We start from the raw sequence: 23,911 nt of genomic DNA, 5'->3' as shown, positions 1-23,911 counted from the left end.
TGGTTATGTCTAAATAGCGAAACTGACTGAAAATCCTAAGTTGTGTCTTTCTATGTTGTTCAATAAGAAAGGTAATAGTTTGTAGGAGGAAAGAAGCGTGTTTTAAGGTATCATTCTGTTTTAGTTTTCTTTTTCTCAACTTTTTTTTCTCATTCTTTTAATATATGTTAATAAAATTATTTTTGTTCATTTTTAAGCTAAAGCCTGCTTTGTTTTTTTTCTCCTAATCTCTCCCTCCCACAAAAAGAAAATTAATACTAGAACCCCTACAATTTGTCATAAGGCAGTACTTGCTGTGAAAACTGGATGGGAGATGATTTTTTTCCAGTCAATAATCAGTTTCCTAATCAGTTCCTGTTATGGGCATCAATCCTTCATTCATTCAGTCATAAAAATGTGACTTAATAGAAAAGGAAAAATAGAGTCTAAAGGCACAAAATCATGTGGCTGCTCTACTAGGAATCTGTAAACAATGAATCACTTTAATATAAGAAATCCAAATCTAGGAAAGTAAAAAGGCATTTGAAGCCTGCTTTTAGCAAGCCAACTTCCTTAAAGATTCAAATGGTTTTGAGGTCTACAAAGTATACACTAAGATAAAATATTTCAGAAAGCAATAAGGCAAATAGTATACTCATTGTTTTTAAAAACTTACGATGGTGGTATAGGCATACACAGTATAACTTGGTTATAATGTGTGGTATTGTTTCTACTACATAGCCCTATAACTGTTTCCTTTCTACATAATCAGAGATTAAATGAAGATTCCAGGTGAACACAAAACCACCCTTGTACCACAGTCTACCACTGGCAACAGTTTTTCAGCAGCAGCGATGTTCCTCATTCATACTGAGGAAAGTCAACAAATCAAAGTTCAGAGATTAAACATTGTCATACTTGTGAAGAGCTTCCTCTAGTTTTTGTGTCACTTTTTGAAAGAAGAGTATTTGCTGTTGCAAGAAATGCTGCATCTGTAATTTAAAGTCCCTCACATGAATTTTGTGGAAATGATTAATTTCTGCTAGGGTTGCAAAAGAAATAATGTTACAGTGTTCTTGAATGCCCTCAGCTTTTGGGAGTTCCATCTTCCCCTCTTCCACATGTCGCTTACTCTCCTTTACTTTGGTAAGGGCTCCTGTGTAAAGAACAAAACAAAATAGTTGAACTGTGAGGACAATGTAGACGCAACTCCTGTACTTTAACCAGTGATTTAATAACAACAACAAGGATTCATAGAAGGCTCATTCTAAATGTATTCATATGTGTGCATATATATATAGAAATTAAAAGGAATAAAATGAAAGCTTTTTCAGATCTAAAATCACAGAACCGTGAATCTTGTAAAAAAAAACCAAAAAAACTTTATGGTGCTAGCTTGCAAAAATCGCTTGTTTCACAATCTTAAGAATCTGATGGTATACTTCAGAGAATATCTGATAAGTGTATGCCATGGGTTGATGCTGGCCAGATGCCAGGCACCCATGAAAGCAACTCACTCCCCTCTGTAGCTGGACAGAGGAGAGAAATTTTAAAGAAGGGTTCATGGGTTGAGATAAGGACTGGGAGAGATCATTCATTAAATACCATAATGGGCAAAACAGGCTCCACTTAGAGATATAAGGTGAATTTATTACTAACAAAATCAGAGTAGGATAATGAGAAGTAAAATAAGCCCTTAAAAATACCTTCCCCCCACCCCCCCTCCTTCCCAGCTCTACCACCTACCCCAGTGGCGCATGGAGGCAGGTAATGGGGGTTATGGTCAGTTCATCAGCTGAGATTTCCTTCTGCTGCTCAGGGAGAGGAGTCCTTCCCCTGCTGCACCGTGGGGTCTCTCCCACAGGAGACAGTTCTCTATGAACTTCTCCAGCGTGAGCACATCTTATGAGCAGTAGCTCCCTGGGACCTGCTGCAACATGAGTCCCTCCCATGGGCAAACAGTCCTCCCAAAACTGCTGTGGCGTAGGTCACTCTTCCACAGGATGCAATCCTTCAAGGACAGGCTCTTCCAGCCTAGGAGCAAGGCCCCTCTCTCCACAGGGCTCCCACAGGATCACAGCCTCCTCCCAGGCATCCACCTGGGAATCAATCCAGCATAGGAACCTCTCCCAAGGGCTGTGGGTGGATCTCTGCATTCCCCATAGATCCCCATGGGCTGCAGGGGGACAACCTGCTTCACCATGGTCTTCACCACGGCCTGCAGAGGCATCTTGGCTCTGGTGCCTAAAGCACCTCCACTCCCTTCTTCTTCACTGACTTTGGTTTCTGCATAGGTGTTTTTCTTACATATTCTCATTCTGCTCTTCTCTGTCTGAAAAGTAAAACTGTGCCATAACCTTTGTTTTGATTTTCTTCTTAAATATGTTATTGCAGAGGCCTTAGCACCATTTCTAATTGGCCCAGCCTTGGCCAGCAGCATGTCCATCTTCAGAGCCATCAGGGATTGGCTCTGCCAGACATGGTGGAAGCTTCTAGCAGCTTCTAACAGAAGCCACTTCTGTGCCCCCCCCACCAAAAACCAGGCCATGCAAACCTAATAGAGCATACCAGCAGTGGAAAAACATTAAAGCACTAGAGAACTAATCACATCAATTTAAGCCTACATAAACACCAGAAAAATAGCCTCATTCAGAAACTGGACTTTGTGGAACATCACATTTCACAATTTTTGTGAAATATGAAAAGGAGATCTGAATACACAAAATCTTGCTAATATACCATTTTGCTTTTATACTGCAGATATCCCAAAATTAATAATTGATTACTAGATAACCTAAAAGTTTATTTCAAATTTGTAGAGATCCAGGTAGAGCTAACACAAGCTTGTAAGAGCTAGAAGAAACACAGAGCAAAACTGATAGTCTTCCTTGTTCAAACAGCTAATTAAAGCATACACATCTTACAAAACCAAAATATCACCCAAACTGGATTCACCTAAAGCAGTAAAGCAGACTCATCTAGTGACACATAGTAATACCAAGACAAGTCTTAGACATTTATTTATGTCTCAATTTTCTATAAAAGCAACTTCTTCACCTTAAATATTATATACATATTTTATTCATATAACTGAAACTAGTCAGGCCAATAAAGCTTTTACCTTCTCACAAAATGTTAGTAATATGGCGTTTTTCACAACCTTTATGATCACACAAGTTACTTGTTCCTTCAACTATTTTTAATGTCAACTAATTTTCTCCTTTCACATTACATTTCTTAACATACATGGTGTGTTGACCCTGACTGGATGCCAGATGCCCACCAAAGCGCCCTATCACTCCCCTCCTCAGCTGGACAGGGGAGAATAACTATAACAAAAGACTCCTGGGTGGAGACAAAGACAGGGAGAGATCACCCATCGATTACTGTCATGGGCAAAACAGACTTGACTTGGGGAAATTATTGAATTTATTACTAATAAAAATCAGAGCAGGACAATGAGCAATAAACCCAAAACTTAAAACACCCCTGCCTCTCCCTGTGAGGGACTGGAATGTTAATGGCTCAAACAATCAGGGTGCAAGTTGAGGATGTGCAAAATAACAACCCAGGTGCAGAGGGTGAGCACACTTGCCACCTCAGGCTACAGCTGGGTGTTGAATAAGATAAGGGAAGAGGCTGATAAGAGGCAAATCCTTCGAGGTGAGATAATGATTTTTATCATGCCAAAGTCCTTACACAAGTGGCTCAGCTGTGAAAACTCCCCTCTGGGAAGCACCAGGACATTCACATGGAGCCCTAAAGTAATCACCCCTTCTGATGGGCCACAATTGATTTAACTGTGCTGACCTGAGAGGCAGCTGTGGCATCTTCAGAGGTGCCTAATATACCGTATTGTGACTACAGTTCACAGACAGGACTCCCTATACGTTACCAAGAAATGTTTTCCTATGGCTTCTACAGTGACACTAGCCAGCAAGCTAACAGAGAAAGTTCTCTGCCTATCTTTCAGAGGACAATGTCCACGCTATTTGCTGCAGAAGCAGGTTTGTCTTCTTATCAGCTGGAATCCACACATGTAGTAAACACCATTAAAAAGTAAAAATGCAGTTTATCACCAGTTATGTTATCTTCCTTTGCATATCCATTTAACAAGTGTTACCTCCGCTGAGGCATAGCGACCTGGTTCCAGGAACGACACGGCAGCCACACCCAGGCTGCTCGGACCACCAGCTCACAGACACCAGTGTGGTGGACAGCTAATGGTGTTTATTAACTGGTTACATGGAGTTATAAAACCTCTGTTTGCTACATCACATCCGTCTGCTTACGTTACAAGTTAGGTGTTGCTTACCTTATCAAGGACACTAACCAACTAAGAGTTGAGGGAGGGGTTCTGTCTGCCTGTACAACGCGATGTCTTCCGACCGCCTGTCCCTAATCTCCCACATTTCCCCCCCCTCCTATGACTAAGTAAAAAAGTATAAAAGTATAAATGTTATAAAAGTATAAATGTCATAAAAACGCAAAAGCTGTTAAAGTTAGTATAATAGGATACAAAAGTGGTATAAAATGTTAGTAACAAGCGCCCTTCACGGTAATTGCAGGCGTTCGACAAATAGGATGTCGACTTTCTCTAAACGTCTTCTAACAAACGACACTAACTTGTTCAAAATGCAAGGCCCAAAAATCAATGTCAGGAGTATCATGGTGAGAGGGCCTATTAATGTGGGAACAAGGGTGGCTAGCCATGGGGACTGATTGAACCATGACTCGAACCATCCTCGTTGGGCCTCTCTCTCTCTCTTTCTCTGGGCCAGTCTTCCTCTCAGTTCGGCCATGGAGTCTCGCACGACTCCGGTATGGTCTGCATAAAAACAGCATTCTTCTCTCAAGGCGGCACACAGGCCTCCTTGCTGCATGAGCAAGAGGTCCAGTCCTCGCCTGTTCTGCAGGACGACTTCCGAAAGCGAGGAGATAGATCTTTCCAGAGAGGAGATGGATTTTTCAATTCTCAGTAAGTCTTCGTCAATTGTCATTTGCAGCTGAGAAAGTCTTTGATGTTGGGTCACGAGAGCTGAAACACCTGTGGCTGTGCCAGTGGCTCCTAGGCCAAGGAGCATTGCAATGGTTATACCTGTTATTACTTCTCTTTTGCGGAGCAGGATGGTTTCTTCTAAAAAGCGATACATTTCTTCTTCTTGGTGATACAGGACTCTAGGAACAATCAGAACTTGGACACAAAAGTCAGCAAGGTTATTGAGTTTGCTAAGGTACACACAGGGAGTTATTCCGATTTGTTGACAGACCCACATTCCTGATAGGAACGGAACTGCCCACTTATCAGTCTTTTGACTAGGTTGGATGAACTCAGTACAGATATTTCCCATCTGCTTTGCTACGGTTACACTGCCAAAGCATTTGCCTTGGCCTGTGACTTGGCTCAGGGTAATTTCCCTCCGGGGGGTGTCCCACTTACAGTTGTGTGGATTGTTTGCTGCAGAATATTCAAAAGGAGCATCAAGGGCGACACCCTCATAAAAAGGAGGTTCTGCATTATAACATAACCAGCATGATTTTGTAAAGTTCGGATTGGATTGGTTCAACGAAAAAAAGGTAGCATTTAACACACTAAGAAACAGATTGTAAGGATCTGACTTAGGTTTTTGGTAGATAGCTAAAGGACGGGATGAGGAGGAGGTGCCAGATGTGGCCTCCCTCTTGTGTCTGCGTGCTGCGAGATTCTGATAGGGTTTGAATGACTGGGGCACTGAAGGTGGGAGTCTGATAATTTGCACGTTTGCCCAATTTAAATGCCTGGCTGCATTTAAAGCATGCCATTTTTATCTTCTTCCAGTCTGTGAGGGGGGTTCGTTCTGACTTCCCCTCAGCCCAAGTAGAAACATTGTTGTTACTGATTTTATATACTGTTACTTCTTCTTTGTCAGAGCCGGAGCCAGAGCCGGCAGCAGAGGACTGGCTATCCCAGTCCCAGCTGAAGTCCAAATCAGAGTCGGAAATCAACTGACTGGCTGCTTCTGGGCTCTGGAGCTTTTTGGTCGGGCTCCGACCCCGCCCCTTTCCCTCAGGGCTGGGCCGCCCTTTCCCTCTTGGCCCCCGCCCCTTTCCCTCAGGGCTGGGCCACTCCTTCCCCCTTGGCCCCCGCCCCTTTCTCTCGGGGCTGAGCCGCCCCCTGCACCTGCGCTCCCCCCGCCTCCTGCTGTGGGAGCTTCTTGCCTTAGAAAAACGTGCTTTTTGGCAAAGATTAGCTTCAGCTCTCTCTTTGCGCTCTCCTCCCTTTTTCTGCTTGCGCGCCCCCGCATTAGCAAACGAGCTCTCTTTGTTTTCGTTGGCAACGAGCCCACTATCTAAATAACTTTCTTTGTTTTCTGTAGTATAGTTGTTGCTTTCCCTCTCGGATTCAGCGCTATCTTGAGGCGCATAAGGTGGAGGTCCCTCCCCCGCTTTTTCAGCATTCCTAGCTTCTTCAGCTAGACCGTTGTAAAATGACTGCATCTGTTTTATCTCTTCAGTGAGCGACCTTGAGCTTGGAGGCTTTGAAGCGAGCTCTTGGTCTTTCAGAAAGCTTCTGCATTCGGCAGAACTGACCTCATCAACACTCTGAACATTATCACTAACATTCAGTCTACATTCTTTTACACTCTGAAAATTCTGAACAACAGTTCCCTCTGAGAAAGTTTGCGTTGCTGCTGCGATACCTAATTGGGGGGAAACCTTTAAACAGTTTCGGGCAGCTCTCCAGGTTTCTTGCTCGTGCAGAGCCTTCTGTAAAGATTCTACGACCCTTCCCCATGCTTTAAGATTTTTCCCCGAGCCGGAAGACATTGTGTCTTCGGCAAGAGCCTTAGTACATTGATCCCAAACATCTGGGTGGAGGATATCCACCGGTCTATCAATAATACTAAGTTGCAAAAGCCTCGTCACTGCGAGGGTAAAATCTTTTGCTTTACAATCAATTCCCCACTGCTTATGAATCTGAGAAACGACCTTCACGAGAGCTTCCATCCTCTGCGTGGGTCCGGAGGCGTCCCTCCCGCCGAGCTGGCCCCGCTGCTCGGCCGTCGTTCACCCGTCCAGGCGACTCCCGTTCTCCCGGGCAACTCCCGGGGTTTCGGCACCACTTGTTACCTCCGCTGAGGCGTAGCGACCTGGTTCAGGAACGACACGGCAGCCACACCCAGGCTGCTCGGACCACCAGCTCACAGACACCAGTGTGGTGGATGGCTAATGGCATTTATTAACTGGTTACATGGAGTTATAAAACCTCTGTTTGCTACATCACATCCGTCTGCTTACGTTACAAGTTAGGTGTTGCTTACCTTATCAAGGACACTAACCAACTAAGTATTGAGGGAGGGGTTCTGTCTGCCTGTACAACGCGATATCTTCCAACCACCTGTCCCTAATCTCCCACAAACAAGCCAGTTCTTATAAATCTTCCCCCTGTGCCCCGACACGTCTCTTCAGTTCAGATTTGGAACATGAGATTGTGCACAGCAGTGTCTGAGTTTTCTCTATGGGCAGTGATTTGGGAGGGAATTGGGCAGCACAGCTGCTCTGTCTCTTTTGTTCCCACTTCTCTTATTCCCCTGCCTGCTGTAGCTCATCACCTGCTCATCTCCAGCCACTCACCAGGCAGTCAGATAGAATAGAAGGTCAAGGTATACTCTTACTACAGTGTGCTAGTTTGGGCTGGTGTAGAGTTAACTTTTTTCCCAGGGGCTGGTATGGGGCTGTTTTGGATTTGTGCTGAACGCAGGGTTGATAATATAGAGATGTTTTTGTTATTGCTGAGCAGGGCTTGCACAGAGCCTTTTCTGCTTCTCATACTACCCTGCTGGCAAGGACCCTGGGGGTGCATGGTGAAAGATCCAACAGAAAAGTTCTGTTAGACAGAACATTCCTTTATTGCAGCTATGGCCAGGCTGGGGACATATTGGGAAATTATTTGCTATAGACATGTCCAACAAAACAACTATTTCCAGGGGTTTAAATACACTGTATCATTCAAGACCTCCCCATAGCCCCCTCCCCGAGTCTACCCATCTTCTTGCATCATAGATGCCTTCTCAATTTTTCCCTTGCTGCTGTTTTGTGGAGCAAGACTGCCATCTAGTGTCTTTTTACTGATCTCATTTCGGGGGGCTGTCAGCTCTTCATCATCTATCGTCTTCACCACTTAATCCTTTAGCTGAACTTTCAGGTTGGCAACTTCCCGCTCATGCGCATTCTACTTCTGCTGAGTCAGTTTTCTTCTTCTTTTAATTACCACTAAGACAGTGCATTTCTCTTTAGTTAAAAGGTAACACAAACCTCCTTTTAGCTAAACAATACTTTATTGAATTTGCTCCTCTAGCTAAACAATTCTCTATTAAGTTTTCTGGGGTGTATAGGTCTATGGAGTCATTTCCTGCAGGTGCAGTTGTGCTACTCCTTAATTTTCCCAGGGTTTATATCTTGTTCTACTGAAACATTTAAACTGAAAACTGCTAAGATAATAAAGTAAAAAGAAAACCCCATGAATTCCTTAGTTAAATAAAACAGCTCCTTGCAAAATTCAGAGGACTACAACACTACTAGCTAAATAAGATATAACTCCTTTTTAATGGGAATTTGGGAAGAGACACAACCTGGACAGGTGACCCAAACTGACCAAAGGGATATTCCAGGCTACATCATGCTCAGTATATAAAGCTGAATGAAAAAGAAGGAAGTGGGATATTCAGAGTTGCAGTGTTTGTCTACCCAAGTCATCTCTCCTGCACATGGCTGAACACCTGCCTGCCCATGGGAAGCAGGGAATGAATTCCTTGCTTTGCTTTTGCTTGTGTGTGTGCCTTTTGCTTTCCCTATTAAACTGTCTTTATCTCAACTCATGAGTTTTCTAGCTTTTACCCCTCTAATTCTCTCCCTGATTCCACTGGTGGGGAAGTGAGCAAGAGGCTGTGTGGGGCTTGGCTGCTGGCTGAGGTTAAACCACTAAGAAGTTAAAATACCACATGATTTGGGAGACAGGGAAAAATAGCTTTTTGCATTTTTGAAATAGGGATTGTGTCTTGCATTATATATAAAATCTGTAATTTCTAAAATTCAGAGAAACATGTGTGATTTTTCTCTGCATCTTATAACCACAACTTGTTAACTTGGCTGGGGAGTGTTTTGAATAGCAGATATGCCATAAATATTTTCTGGTCTCAGTATTTCTCTTCTCTTAAAATAATGTTTTTGTCCTTAATTTGCATTTAGACTGCTCTCTTTGTGGTATGTCCTGTCTGCGGCCCTGGTATGAACTCTCAGTTGTGAGCATAAGAAATTCCCCTCTGGTGTGATGCACTTGCAGAAAGACAGTAGAGATTTTCCTTTTTTTTTTTTTTTTTTAACTGTGGCAGGGAAATTATTAACAAGGTTAAGTGTATACTGAAGACTGCATGGCCAAGGATGCTGGTATTTGAGTGGCAGAGGCTATACTCTGAAGCTGGTGTGCCAAAGAGCTGCTGGGAGGTCAAGAGCAGTGACTCTCCCCGGGGGCTGTGAGGTGGTGGCAGGGCCTGGCTTCACACCTTCCTGGTCCCCATGGCCCACCAGCGTGAAGGCTAAAAGCTTGGCACTAAGCCAAGCTACAGCTTGATTTTGCTACAGCTGATTGAGCTCACCATTTCCAGCCTGCCCCAAAAAAACAACAAAGAAAAATATTTTTCACACCCAGTGGTGCCAGCAGCAGGATTGATGACTTAAGCTTTAGCTTTCATATTTTCAGATTCTGTGCTGCCTAGGGATGTAGTTCTGAGACTCATATTAAGTGCCAGTAAGCTCTCTTCACAGAATAGGTAGACAAAACAAATCCTTTTCCTGCTGGAGACCAAGGACAACTTTCAGTCCAAAAGCACAAACAACGGTGGACAGAAGGGAGAAACAACAAGGATGAGACCTCACAACCTGAAGCTGTAATTGGACAATTAAACCCCAATATGCAAATGAACCAAAACTTATAAAAATGTAAGATCTTGTGACCCTGAAGCCATCTTTGGTGGCCATCCTGGGTGCAGCCTTGGTTAGGCTCCTGTCTTGCCCAAGGTGTATCCTAGAGACCTTTCAATAAATATTTTATTTTCTAGTTCTGTCCAGTCTGTTTCAGGTCAACCTTCCTAAGGCACCAGGATCATGCAAGACAATCAGTATTTTCTCCTTCAAGGAGTGAGGAATCTCTGAGGTAGGACACAATTTGAAAAATATTTAATGTCTTCTGCAAAAAGGACACTTCTTTCAACAAACCAAACCAAGCTTAGCAAAAAAATTCTCTGTGTTTTGTTGGCAGAGCAGAAATCTATGCAAGGCTGTGGAAAACCTAAATTTGGGACTTACTGGATGCCAGATGGAGCTGGTTCAATAAACGTAACAACTCTTCAGTTGTCATGTGGGAAAGAGCTTCAGTTCTTTCTAGAATGACCAAACTGGAAATTATCATGAAAGCATAACTAAGTTCTAGAGCATGTCATTTTATTCCCAAGAGCTGGATCTCCTGTGCAGGTCCTTTTACCTCACTTTGTTTTAAGTCAAGACCAGCTTTCAGTAGAATTTGGATTATTTTCTTCCATTTCTCAAAAAAACTTCTGCTGTATTGCCCCACACAATAATATAATCAATATATTGTAGGTGTTCTGGAGCTGCACCCTGTTCCAGTGCAGTCTGGTGTGGGAAGAGATGAGGTGGAGTTGAGCTGTGGACTGTGGGATGTGCCTGCAGAATCACATGTCTTGGGTTATGTAACCTAAAAATGTGTATTCTATTTCATCTGTTGAAAGCTGTTTTTTGGGAGATGTTTTATCCTTCTCTTGTAACTACAGGGGGGAGGGGGTGGATGCCTTCTGATAATGGCCCAGCCATTAAAACCAGTTGGGGCAATGTTTCTTATCTCTTTCACCACACCTCCATCCTCCAAGGGGACATCTTCTGATAATGGGCCATTAGGGCCCACCAATGACATGACACATTCCATCATCCCATTGTGAGATGCTCCACCCAGTGGGGGAGGAGCCAACTGTTCCTAGCTAGATAAAAACTGCAACTGAAGGACACAAGGTATCTGTTTTTTTCATTGGATGCCCGGAGGAAGACTGGACCCATCTCACCACCACTGGACTTTCTACAGGACCATGTCTACTCCACAGAACCACATCTGTTACTTCAGGAGGATTTTTTTGGACTGCTTCCAATACCCTGACCAACACCAAGGTGCCCAGTCGTATCCCTGACTCTGTCAGGGTTCTTTCCAGGATTTTTGTTTGCTTCCTTGCTTGTTTTCTTGTACTATTACATTTGTATTTTCCTGTTTTTTTTTTTTTTTTTTAAATATTCCTAGTAAAGAACAGTTCCTCCTATTCCCTTATCTTTGCCTGAAAGTCCCTAATTGCAAAATTATAATAATTTGGAGGGAAGGGGTTTACATTCTCCATTCCAAGGGAAGCTCTAGCTTTTCTTGGCAGACAACTGTCTTTCAAAACCAAGACAACATGGTAGCACAAAGGAGCTCATGGCATCACAGACAAGCTCATTTCTTTGAATAAATGATTCAGATTCCCTGCCAGTCTGAGTCCATGTCTCAGTCACTCACAGTCTGGATCAGTCCACAGCAAATATGGGGGCTGTTTCTACCCCATGGGCACTCAGTTCCAGGTATACTGGACACTCTTCAAGTGAAAGCAAATTGTGGCCTGCACTCTTCTGCCAGAGGGACTTTTTCCTACATTTTGGAGCCAGGAGGATGCAATCTCTACAGTTAGTGAATCCATTTGTGGGTAATACAATGATACCAAGCTGCTTGAATGTGATGCAGGGGCACTTTGAACCACCTTCCTCCACATGGCCATTGTGCAAGAGGCATCCTCTGGATCTTTAGAGACACTGTCAATCTTTAGATCTTTATAGACGATTCCAAGCACTGCTAATTCTCTCAGGTACTAGATGCCTTCATCTGCAGTGGTCCACTTTCCTAGGGAGTTCACAAGGTCTTCCTTTAATGGATATCTTGCCCTCATGCATGAAAGGAGCCATCTCCAGGCACTGCAAATTGCTATTTCTTTTCCAATTCCTTTTTCAATTTCCCTATCTCTAGCAAGGGATCCCAGCTGTTTGGCTTAATGACCTTCAAACTGGCTAACTATTGGCCCCCACAAAAAGAAAATAAACACTAAGACCTCTACACTAAATTTGGCAACCAGAATTTGATGAATGTGAAACCACTACAACATCCCATCAGTGAGCGATGTTCATACACTTCCCAGGAAGCAGGGCTTCATCATGTGTAGCGCTTGCTCCAGAAGGCAAACATTATAAAATGTCGAATGCCACCCTCTTCCTCCTCCCTCCCTTAGGTTTTATATCTGAGCTGAGACATCATATGGTTTGGAATATCCCTTTGGTTAACTGGGGCAGGTGGCCTAGTTGTGTCTCCTCCTAGGATCTTGCCCATTCCCAGCCCCTTGATGGGGGGGAAATCTTAGGGAGACAGTGCTGATGCTATGCCAGCGCTCCTCATCAGTAGCCAAAACACACTGGTGTGTTATCAGTACCTTTTCAGCTACCAATGCAAAGCACAGCACTGTGAGGGCTGCTAAGGGAAAATGAACTCTATTACAGTCAGACCCAATAGAAACACTAAACTATTAACCACTAAATGCACTATGCTTTTTTTGTCATTAAAAAACAAATAGAAAATTTTATAATTACTGAAAGGAATTCAAGGGCAAAACTTGAAACCAGTAATACTGCTCTCTTAATGCATATAGATTCATATTGATCCTATACTGGTATTTCCTTTAAAACTTAGGCAGACTACAACTGGAAGTCAGCAATATATGACAAGAGTTATACATATGCTTAAGCACAAATTTGCTTGTGCTTTTGAAGTGCCTTAAATTAAGTGTTGAATTATTAGTGAAACAATTTGAAACAAGGGAGCTAAAAGTCAAAGGATGATTATTAGGTGTTGTAATGCATTAATTTGGTTTCTATTTCATTGGATTTGTAATGGTTTTTCTATGTATCTGTCCTATGATCTGCTCATCCCCCACACTGAAATGTAACCCAGCCCTGTTCCCTCCCACTTATCCCTTTTTGGGTGGGACCTCTGGGCCCTGCCCCCTGGGGGAAAAAGCCCTGATGGGGGAGGGGCCAGGGCTCTTTGGCATCAGCGAGTCATCGGGACAGTCCAGCTAATCAGAGCAGGACTTGAGAATAAAAGCTGTAAAATCCCATCTGAAGCCAGAGAGCAGACTCTGTTACTTTTGCCATCAGCTGCCATCTAGTCTCGTGTGGAAAAACTACAAATGGCACACGATGTGCAGCTCAAAGCCACAAAAGGTTCCCAAAAAGCTGGAAGAACCACTTGGGGAGCACGTGGCCAAGGAATCCCACGCAGAGACAGACCCGTCAGGCTTGGCGTTCGCTGTGGAGTCTCCGAAACACAGGATTCTACAGGCCAGGGCTGCAGTTTTCTCCCTTGGACTCAAAAATCCCATCGGAGTGCTGCAAAGAAGCCCCCCCTGAATGGCAAGCTGCCCCAGAGAGTGACCACATGTTCGTGGAAAACTGATCCTGGGGACCAAGACTGGAAGCTCTTTTTGTACCAAAAAGGGTCAGTCTCAGGCAAAAGGAGTGATTGGGAAAGAAGGGAAAGGAATGCTGGAATTTTGGTGAGTACCACTTTCGGTTTTCTAAGGGAAAATTTTTTCAGAAGCGATGTTCCTCAGGGAAAAGGGTTTCTTTTCTTTTTCAGGGAAGGTTTTGCTTTCAGAATAAACCTTCAAAGTGCTTTTGGCAGCCTGGGGGGGTGGAAAAGGAAACTGTTTCCCCTTTTGGCTCTTTTTTCTCTCCAGTGAGGGTTTTGTTTTTTTTTTTTTCCATTCACTTTCTCAGTCACAATAGAGAGGACACAGAAACTCAAAATCTGAGCCAAAAATGGGTGCAAAACTGCCTGTGTCTCAAAAGAGGGTCTATTACCATATTTTAAATGCCTTGGATGATGGGAAAACCCATTTTTCCAAGAAGCAATTAAAAAATTTCCTTCGGTGGTTATTTGCTCAATTTCCAGATGTATCATCTGAGCAAATAAGCTCCCCAGAATTTTGGGAAACTGTTGTAAAAGAATTGTCTCAATCAAGCTCCCCTAATGATAAAGAAAAAGCAAATTTTGCTCTTTGGAGCCTGCAGATTCTATTTGCAATGAAAAAACAAAATGAAAAGATTAAAAAGCTGGTTCCTTGTAGACTTTCCCCAGTTTCCTCAGTTTCTCCCTATCCTGACCCCAAAATCCCTTCCCCAAAATTGGATATTCCTCGAGAAACACCTAAGCTTTCCCAAAAACTCCCTTCTTCCCCAGTTGGTAAACCCCGGGTTAGGTTTACTTTTGCAGGCAGTTTGAGTGCACAAAACCCCCATCTTAGTGAATCCCAAGCTAGTCCTAGTTCAGAAGGGGGGGTCACAAGATGGAGGGGACTCCTTTGTTCCCTAAAATAGCTGAAGCCACAAGGAGTCTCTCCCTTTGTCTGTCCCTCCTTCCCACAATCCCTTTCACAATCCCTTCCTCTCCCCAGACCCCTCCTTCCCTTCAGTGCCACCCCTGGCACTGCCCTCTCCGCTGACTCCGCCCCCTACCCTCAAACCTCTGCCCTCCAACTCCGCCCCATGTGACTCAAGCCTCCAGCCCCTCCCTGCCCCTGGTTCCCACGGTTTCCCCGCCCACAGTCCCGGTTCCCACACCCTGGGGAAAGGGGAAAGCGGAGCGGGGGGGGGAGCCGGGAACCTGGAAGCAGGAAATTATCCTGGCTTCTCTGCCACCCCTGTCACATACCTACGGTCAAAAAGAGGGGGTACTGTCCACAGTAATTGGGACACCTTCCCCCAACAAGCGATTCAGGATTTGTGCAAAGCTCAGGCCAAATTTGGATGAGAAAGTGAATACTTTCACAGCCCTTTAAAAGCAAATCTAGCAGGGAATCCTATTGTTCCCTTTGACCTCTGGCAGCTTTTTTCTGCCCTCCTTTTGATTTATTAAAGAAATATGGGTATTGATCTAGTATCGATACCCAACTGTGACGGACAAAAACTCTCTAACAGTTTAAAGTTAGAAAGTGTATGTTTATTACGGCCGGGCAGCACGGCGGGATATTTCCCTAATTCGCACGGCGAAATTCACAGGTAATTACAAAGTCTTTTATTTACTAAAGTGTTGAATATCCAAAATACAAATGCATATTCATACCCCTGTCACCTCCCATTCCCCACTTTGTATGCTACTTGGCAAAAAGGCTATTAAGCATGCGTACTTTGTTTCCTAAAATGAGTCAGGGGTCTCTTCTGGGGAGGGGTCACCCAAAATGAGCAAGTAAGTTGAGTCTTCCTACTCCTGACCTTTCTACCTTTTCAATGCTTTCATGACAAATGAATCCTTGGTAGAACTTACAGTTTCCTGTGTTCAATGGGTCCTTGAAGCAGGAAATCTGCAGCTATCTTATGTCCTATTTACCACATTTTGTTTTTCATTACAAGCACAGCTACATAAACATAAACCTGACAAGCAATGAGTTACAAGATCCGGGGTAGCTTATCTAAGATCCGGCTTCTGTTAACTGCGAACAACGATTACCTATCTACTTCAGCTAGTTCAGCAACTTATTATCTTAACTTTCCTAAAAATCCTTAGTTCCTCAAAATTAACGTCTCATTCCCTACTTCTTTGAAATGAGTAAATTCTTTTACTCAGTATACAGTCTTCTTCATCTATCCAAGCTGTACAGCTAGTGTCTCTCAAAACTAAGCCATACGCCTTTGACAGTGATGTTAAAGCTGCCACTCGTCGTAGCATCCTCTAATTCCAAACAAGTATTACAATGGATAACACTAAACTTATGCTGACCAAAATAAGCAACACAACTATAAGGTGGATTAAGGTATTCAATATTCCGGTTGCTGTTGGTGACCACCCAAAAGGCACATCCCACCAATGATGAGACAAATGTTCCTCAAGCCTTTTAAAAACCCCTTTGATGGTCTCTGTGTCATGGTGTATAGTAATTAATGTCTTTTTCCCTTCATCTCTAATTTCTTTTAAGACTTCTCTCAATTCATGATGTTTCAACAATTGAGCAACTAAAGTCAAATTCATTCCTATGGGCACAGGCAGTATCTTCTGCACAGTGGCTATGTCGGCCTTTATATATTGATGTGATATTACAGGTACCTGATAGGAAAAATCACATCCCTTAATTCTAACAAAATTACAAACACACAAATTGAATTGAGTCTCATTCACAATTTGGTTGTCTATCTTTACGATGGGGCACGCTGTCCTAAGACAGACACAACCTTGTCCTATATACACAAGTGAAGTTGTCTGTTTGCCTGGATGTGTTTCAAAGTGACAAATACTTTGGTCTGTGTCTAAACAAGTGTCTTTGTCACCCTCTAATGTCCCTTCACATATGTATCCTAGTTGTCTCCTCACAGTACAGGGCTCTAGATTAATAGTTTGCCACTTTCCTTTAATTTCTCGTGCCCACATTCTGTGTTCAGAAGGGTACAATACAGTTCCCTCATGGTTTAATCCTAAGGGGACTATTGGGTGTATTAAGTCCACTGAGGCATCGTGTATAGTTAAAACAAAGGCTGTCACTACACTAGTCACAGGGTTCTAGGTGAAATTGACCAACACCCACCAGGACTGAAGTTCCCTCTCCATATCAGAGGCATTATCCCAGACAATTTTGCGAATTTCAGCAGGGAATATTCCTTCTCCACCTTCCCTGATAACTGCGGCAGCCGCTGATTGCATCCACAGTTGTGCCTGAGTACACCCTAGGGCCAACGAGATGTTTTCACTAGCTGTGCCTAGTGCGTTAATTATTACTTCATGATCTCGCTCCTCTGTGTCTTCCCATTCTGGTAATATCTTGGTCAATTTCCAGTGATTGTTACCTAGTGCTCGTAGAGAGGATTGCAAAGGTTGTTGTAGTTTGACTAAATCGCTCCCTATTGTGGTTAATTTATTCAGTAACACTTCTGAATCTATTGTGTTCAGCACTCCCAGTCCTGTTCCTAGCAATCCAGTGAGATCCCTCTTGTTCCTAAAATTGGGAGGCATACTTTTTTGAAGCCAAGTAGTCCAGTCCATAAAGGAGTTCCTGAGAAATGGGGCACATTCTGGCCGAACGTGTGAAGCATTTACCTGTACTCCCATTTCTACTCGTTTTAAAGACCACTTTGGGTTAACTATCAGCTTCTGAACTCCTGTCTTCTTAATAGCATATGGCCCAATTTTGGTAACTACAGGAGTTATTTGTTCCTCCACTTCTGGAATAGCTGGCATCTTGGTGATCACAGCCTTTCTTGGCACTGGTGGAGTAATCTTGGTCTCGTTCTTACGGTACTCAGTACATACCTGAGTGATGTTCAAGTCAATGTCATACCCTCTTATCGCACACCCTTCTATTTTGAGCCTAAACCCTAGACATGTACTCAAGCATTTATCACAGCATTCAGGACTGACCCTGATGAGTTTCATGGGTGGATGGTAAGCTTCGTGGAACCCATCCTGTACGAATGCATACTTACATCCCCAAACATTTCTTCCCTCCCACAAGCTTGCATTTGTGACTTTTAGTATCTTGTTTAAAGCCTTACGAGAGTAAGGATCATAAGCTCTTCCTTGGCACTGGTATATCCTAGTCACATTATACCTTCGTGGTATTGTGTTGACTCCTGTTATGGTTAAGGTAATTACTACAATAGTTACAACTTTCCACATAATGTCCAAAATAACTCCTTAGTCCATTTATTCGTTGTTCCGAGTGAGCTTCAGCTTCAGTTCGTTATCGCCTGGTGTGGCTTTCCAAATTCCTTCTGGGGCTTTCTTCACTCGGGAGTGATGGATCCAGGCCTTCTGTTCTTGGATCTTGATTGCAGTGAAGGTAGTGAGGAGCACCTGGAATGGTCCTTCCCACTGTGGTTCTAAGGTTTTTTCTGCAAAAGACTTAACATACACATAATCCCCAGGTTGTACATCATGTACTGGCCCATCTAGTTCTCTGTTTTGAGTTCCAGCCACATACTTCTCAATTTCTCTAAGTTGTTTATTTAGGGCCACCATATATCCATGTAGGGTTTCTTCCCCTACTTGAATGGATGCTGTTCCCTCTTGAACTGCATATGGCCTTCCATACAATATTTCAAAAGGGCTTAGTTTCTCTTTTGCTCTTGGTTTTGTCCGAATTCGCAACAAGGCCAATGGGAGAGCCTGAGGCCAGGGCAAATTTGCTTCTTGCCCCAATCTTACAATTTGTTGTTTAATCAAATGGTTCATCTTTTCCACCTGGCCACTAGATTGAGGGTGGTATGGGGTGTGCAATTCCCAGTCTATTCCCAGGTGGTGACTTATTTGCTGCACAATTTTCGAAATAAAGTGTGGTCCCCTATCTGAGGATATGGTGGCTGGAACTCCAAATCGTGGTATTATTTCTTGCAACAGCGCTTTGGTCACCTCTCGGGCCTTAGCTGTCCTGGCAGGAAAGGCTTCTGGCCATCCTGAAAAGGTATCAGTTAACACCAATAGGTAACGATACCCTCCCTTCCTGGGCAGTTCTGTAAAATCAATTTGCCATTGTTGCCCAGGTCCACAACCTTTCCCAATTTGTCCCACTTTAGGCTTTGGGGTATTTTTAGGGTTAGTTCGGAGGCAAAGACTACACTGACGAGTTACTTGTATCACTGTGCCCTGCAATTTCCTGGCCATGATTCTTTCTTTCAAATGGTTATACAGGGCATCTATTCCCCAGTGTGTTTTCTCATGTTCCCTCTGTACTAATGACCACAACAAATAGGAGGGTACTACAAGTTTCCCTTCTTCTGTTACAGCCCATCCTTCCTGATTATAAGCTTGCCTTTTCTACCTTGATAAGTTTCTTATCTTTCTTATTGTACACTGGCTTACCTTCAATAGAAACTTTTCCATCTGGAATCAATGCTGCCTCAACAGCCTTATCAGGTACCTCACCTTTTGCTGCTTCTTTTGCCTCTCTGTCCGCCAGCATATTCCCTTCTTCCAATTCAGAGCTCACTTTTTGGTGTGCCTTTATGTGCATTACGGCTACTCTCTCAGGTAGTTGTATGGCATCTAATAGCCTCAGTATCTCTTGTGCGTGTTTAATACTCTTGCCTTGTGAATTCAGCAGTCCTCTTTCCTTCCAGATGGCTCCGTGAGCATGAACCACTCCGAATGCATACCTTGAGTCCGTGTAGATGTTGATCTCTTTTCCTTTTGCCAGCTCTAGGGCTCGGATTAAGGCAATTATTTCAGCCTTCTGTGCAGATGTATTAGTTGGTAATGGCCCAGACTCTATTACCTCTCTGCTTGTGGTAACTGCATACCCAGCATGCCTTCTTCCACTGACGACATAGCTGCTTCCATCAGTAAACCAGGTCTCAGCATCCTCAAGCGGGGTGTCCTTCAGCTCTGGGCGGCTCGAGTAGGTGGCTTCAATGGTCTCCAGGCAGTCATGGATCACTGGTTCTCCCATACTCCCGCTGAGGAAGGAAGCTGGGTTCACAATGTTAGTTACCACAATTTCAACATCATCTTGTTCTACCAGTATGGCTTGGTACTTCAGAAATCTCTGTGGGGAGAGCCAATGTCCCCCTTTTGCCTCAAGGACTGCAGACATTGTGTGAGATACTAGCACAGTCATCTTCTGGCCTAGGGTGAATTTGCGTGCTTCTTGGATGTTTATTGCTACTGCTGCAACTGCTCTGAGGCACCCTGGCCATCCTTTAGCTGCTGTGTCCAGTTGCTTGGAAAGATAGGCCACTGCCCTCCGGTACGGGCCTAAGTTCTGTGCTAATATTCCCAAGGCAATCCCCTGCTTCTCATGAGAAAACAGGAAAAATGGTTTACTCACGTTTGGAAGTCCTAGGGCTGGAGCTGACATAAGGGCTTTCTTTAGTTGGTTGAAGGCTCGGGTTGCATCTTTTGTCCACTGAAGATCTCTGCTCCCTTCCGTGATCAAGGCATACAGAGGTTTAACAAGCAACCCATAGTTATAAATCCACAGTCTGCACCACCCTGTCATGCCTAAAAAGGTTCTTAGTTCTTTCACTGTCTGAGGTTTTGGGGTCTGGCATATTGCTTCCTTGCGATCCTGCCCCAGAGTCCTTTGTCCAGCACTTACTTCGTAACCCAGGTAAATAACTGTTTGCCTCACCATTTGGGCTTTCTTCTGGGATACTCGATACCCCTGCAGGCCTAGAAAGTTTCAGGAGGCTTACCGTCCAGTCCACGCATGTCTCCTGGGTCCGGGTAGCTATTAAGAGATCATCCACATACTGGAGTAACTGTCCTTCTCCTGGTGGAGGTTCCCAGGACTCTAAATCCTTGGCAAGCTGTTCCCCAAATATAGTGGGGGAGTTCTTGTACCCCTGCGGTAACACACACCATGTGAGCTGAGTTTTTCTTCCAGTTTTAGGGCTTTCCCACTCGAATGCAAAAATTTTCTGGCTGGCTTCATGGAGAGGGAGGCAAAAGAAAGCATCCTTTAGATCTAGAACAGTAAACCAAGTTAGTTCAGGTGTTAAACGGGTTAACAAGGTGTAGGGATTGGCAACCACTGGATACAAGTCTTCAGTTACCTTGTTAACAGCCCTTAAATCTTGTACTAATCTGTATGACCCATCAGGTTTCTTTACTGGCAGAATAGGAGTATTAAAATCAGATTGACACTCTCTCAGTAGTCCTAGCTGCAGAAAGTTCTCAATAATTGGGCTAACCCCTTCTATATCTTCTTTCTTTAGGGGGTATTGTTTAACCCTTACTGGCTGTCCTCCTTCTTTAAGCCTGATTTGCACTGGTAGTGCATTCTTTGCTCTTCCTGGTATATTGGAGGCCCACACTCCTGGAAATACTTGATCCATTATTTTCCTAAAATTTTCCTTTTCACTTGCCACTTCAATTTCTTTGGTTATTAGCATTAAGCTTAACAGTTCTACATATTGTTGATCCTTTACCTCCAAACTAATTTCCCCATTTTTGAATATTATTCTTGCTTCCAGCTGCTCTAGCAAATCTCTGCCCAAAAGTGCAGATGGAGCATTAGGCATGTATAAAAATCGATGGATGCCCCACTGTTTTCCCAATTTATACTTCAATGGTTTACAAAAATAAGCTCTTTCAGATTGGCCAGTTGCCCCCTTTACCATAACATAGTCATTGGTTACAGGTATTAGGGCCTTATTCAACACTGAAAATGTTGCCCCTGTATCTATCAAAAATTTCACTTCTTTTTCTTTGTTCCCCAGTTTAACTATAACCAGAGGGTCCCCTAGGGTAGGGCCCTCCGGTCCCCTTCAGTCCTCTTTTACATGAGCAACTACTTTTTCCCTTTTCTGATCACCTTTTCTATGTTCATTACCCTTTCTTAATTCTGGGCACTGGTTTTTCCAGTGACCAAATTTCTTACAAAATGCACATTGATCTTTTCCTAGTCGGGGTGGTCCTTGTTTTGGTGGACCTTGCCCATGTTTCCCTTTTTCTCCTTCTTTTACTACTGCTGCTAGTTTCTTCATCCCTTGTTTATACCCTTCTTCCCGGTTACTAAAAACTCTCCAGGCCTCATCTAATAAAGTTTCTAAATTCCGGCTGTTTGGGCCCCGGATCTTCTGGAGTTTCCGCCTGATATCTCCTGTGGATTGTCCTAAAAATAAATTTATTAATTGCTGCGTTCCTTCATCAGATCCAGGATCCAGGGTGGTGTGTCGGCGCATTGCGTCTCGCAGGTGATCTAGAAATTCAGAAGGTGTTTGAGAGGGGCCCTGTTTGATAGCATATAAGGCTGACCAGTTTATGGTTTTGGGGATTGCTCTTTCTAGCCCTTTTACTATTAGTTCTTGGTATCTCTTTAACCGCCCTAACTCCTCATCATCATTAGGATCCCAGCCTGGGTCTTGAAGGGGAAATACATCTTTAACATCCTCCTGTGTTGTCCTACAATCATCTTCAGCCAGATCCCCAGCTACTTTCAAAACTAATTGTTTCTCAGTTTCTGTTAAGGCATCAAGTAGCAGTTGCAGATCTGCCCAATCAGGTGAATGCTGCTTAACCATAAACTTCATTTTCTTAGCAACCCCTATAGGATCACTTCGATAGCCCTTAGCAATCCTTTCCCAAATTTCTAAATCAATTGAGGAAAAGGGAACTTTAATCAGTTTTGTTTCCCCATCAGAGGTTATTGCTTGTCTTAGAGGTGCTTGTACGACAACTCTGGTTTGTTTTCGGGTCCTTGATGCTATAGGTCCTCGTGAGGGAATCTTAGGACCTGGTGGGAGGGGTTCAGGTTCATCCCACTCACTGTCACTGCTAGGCAGTGGTGGATCCCGGGGTTTAGGAGTGGGTGGAGAAACCCCTACCTCAGTTGCTGTCCTCCCAAAGGAAGATGAAGCTAAAGATGAAGTGGGGGGGGTTGGAGTCAATGATGGTTCTGAATTTGCGTCCCCCACCACCCTCCTCCTTTCCTGCCTCCTAGGGGCTGGCTTAAGTATGTCTTCTGTCTCTTGTTCCAAAGCCTCTGCTTGGTATACTTTGTCAGGATGGGTGCACCTCTGATTTATCGAGCAGGTACTACAACACCGTTTGGGCTTCCCTTTAGTAGCTTTATTATCCTTTTCAAGGGCTAATACTAAAGGATCAGATGGTGACCTCATTCCACAATCCCTTTGCCACTCGGGATGATTCCTGAGAGTGAAAAACATATCAGCATAAGCTACTTCTTGCCACTTTTGTTCACGCCGAAGGAAAAGCATCAATTGTAATAATGTCTCATAGTCCAGTGTACCGTTTACTGGCCACTTCACACCTTCATCAAGTTTATATAATGGCCACCATTGTGTACAAAGCTTAGCAAGCTCCCTCTTAGTTTCGGTACCACCACAGCCCACCAGTTCCTTCCAGTGTGTTAAGATACACCCTAAAGGGCTTCCTCTGGGAATCTCTTTGCTCTCATTTGCCCCCATGTTTAGAATCCCTTTTGGTCCAAGATGTTACAAAACACAAAGTAGACTACTTCAATTGCGCTTCTCAGCACCAAAAATTTATCGGCTATTTCTGCTAGCTCTGGGCATAAGTTCTGGGCTCTCTGCTTTCTGCACACAATCAAAGCCTTTTCTTAGAGAGACCCAACTCCAAACACCAACCGTTTTAGGTTCGCAAAGAAAATAGCCAGGGGTCCCTCACGACCCCAAACACACTCCACCAGAAGTTTCAACAAGGTCTCGCCGAAAAATCCTACGGATTTCGGCCGGGACACCACACACAAATCCCTCCGTGAGAAGGAGGTGGGGGGTAACCCTGATCCCACGCTGCCTCTCCACTCTGTGGTTAGGGACTACACCACCAGGACTTTAAAATATTACCACACACTCTAGCAACTGCAAGCCTCACAAACAAGCAAAACCTTTTTCCCTTTAACTAAAACACTCACTCGCCAAAAGAACTTCTTAGGGTTTTACAGGGAGTTTAGAGACGCGGCCCGAGGCTGCAGAGCCTGGATTCCCCCGCGGTTACCGGGGAAACAAATCACCCCCTCCCAATTGCTGGGGCTGGCTCAGGTTTCAAACCTCCTTACGCCGCTTGCTCCTTTTAGTTCAAAAACAAACAATTTAAACTTACACAAATACTTTTTTCACCTAACAAAACGTCAGCAAAATCTTGTTGCCAAAAGCACTCGCTGTTCAAGCTCACACACAGTCTAATTCCCCTCCAGCACACAATCTGGATACAACACAAACACTTTAAATCCTTCCGTCCTGCAAACAGAGGTATCCCTCCACTGATCAGGCGGGGAATTCAAAAGGTTTTTACAACTTCAAGCTTGCAAAACTCCTAAAACCATTTACACAGGTTACTAACACACTC

General features: G+C 43.9%; 1 protein-coding gene across 1 annotated transcript in view; it reads right to left on the bottom strand.

Annotated features, from left to right (window-relative positions):
• Positions 1 to 638: 638 nt before the first annotated feature.
• Positions 639 to 23,911, bottom strand: part of LOC120764910 (sorting nexin-18-like) — a 60,576-nt gene continuing 37,303 nt past the window's right edge. Inside the window, 1 exon segment of the mRNA XM_040089042.2 lies at positions 639 to 1,135. Within this exon segment, the coding sequence (XP_039944976.1) occupies positions 882 to 1,135 (254 nt within the window). The 3' untranslated portion in view covers positions 639 to 881.

This window comes from Hirundo rustica, chromosome W (assembly GCF_015227805.2).
Source record: "Hirundo rustica isolate bHirRus1 chromosome W, bHirRus1.pri.v3, whole genome shotgun sequence".
Classification (NCBI taxonomy): Eukaryota; Metazoa; Chordata; class Aves; order Passeriformes; family Hirundinidae; genus Hirundo; species Hirundo rustica.
Note: the sequence above shows the minus strand (reverse complement) of the source record. Positions and strands in the feature narration are given on the sequence as shown.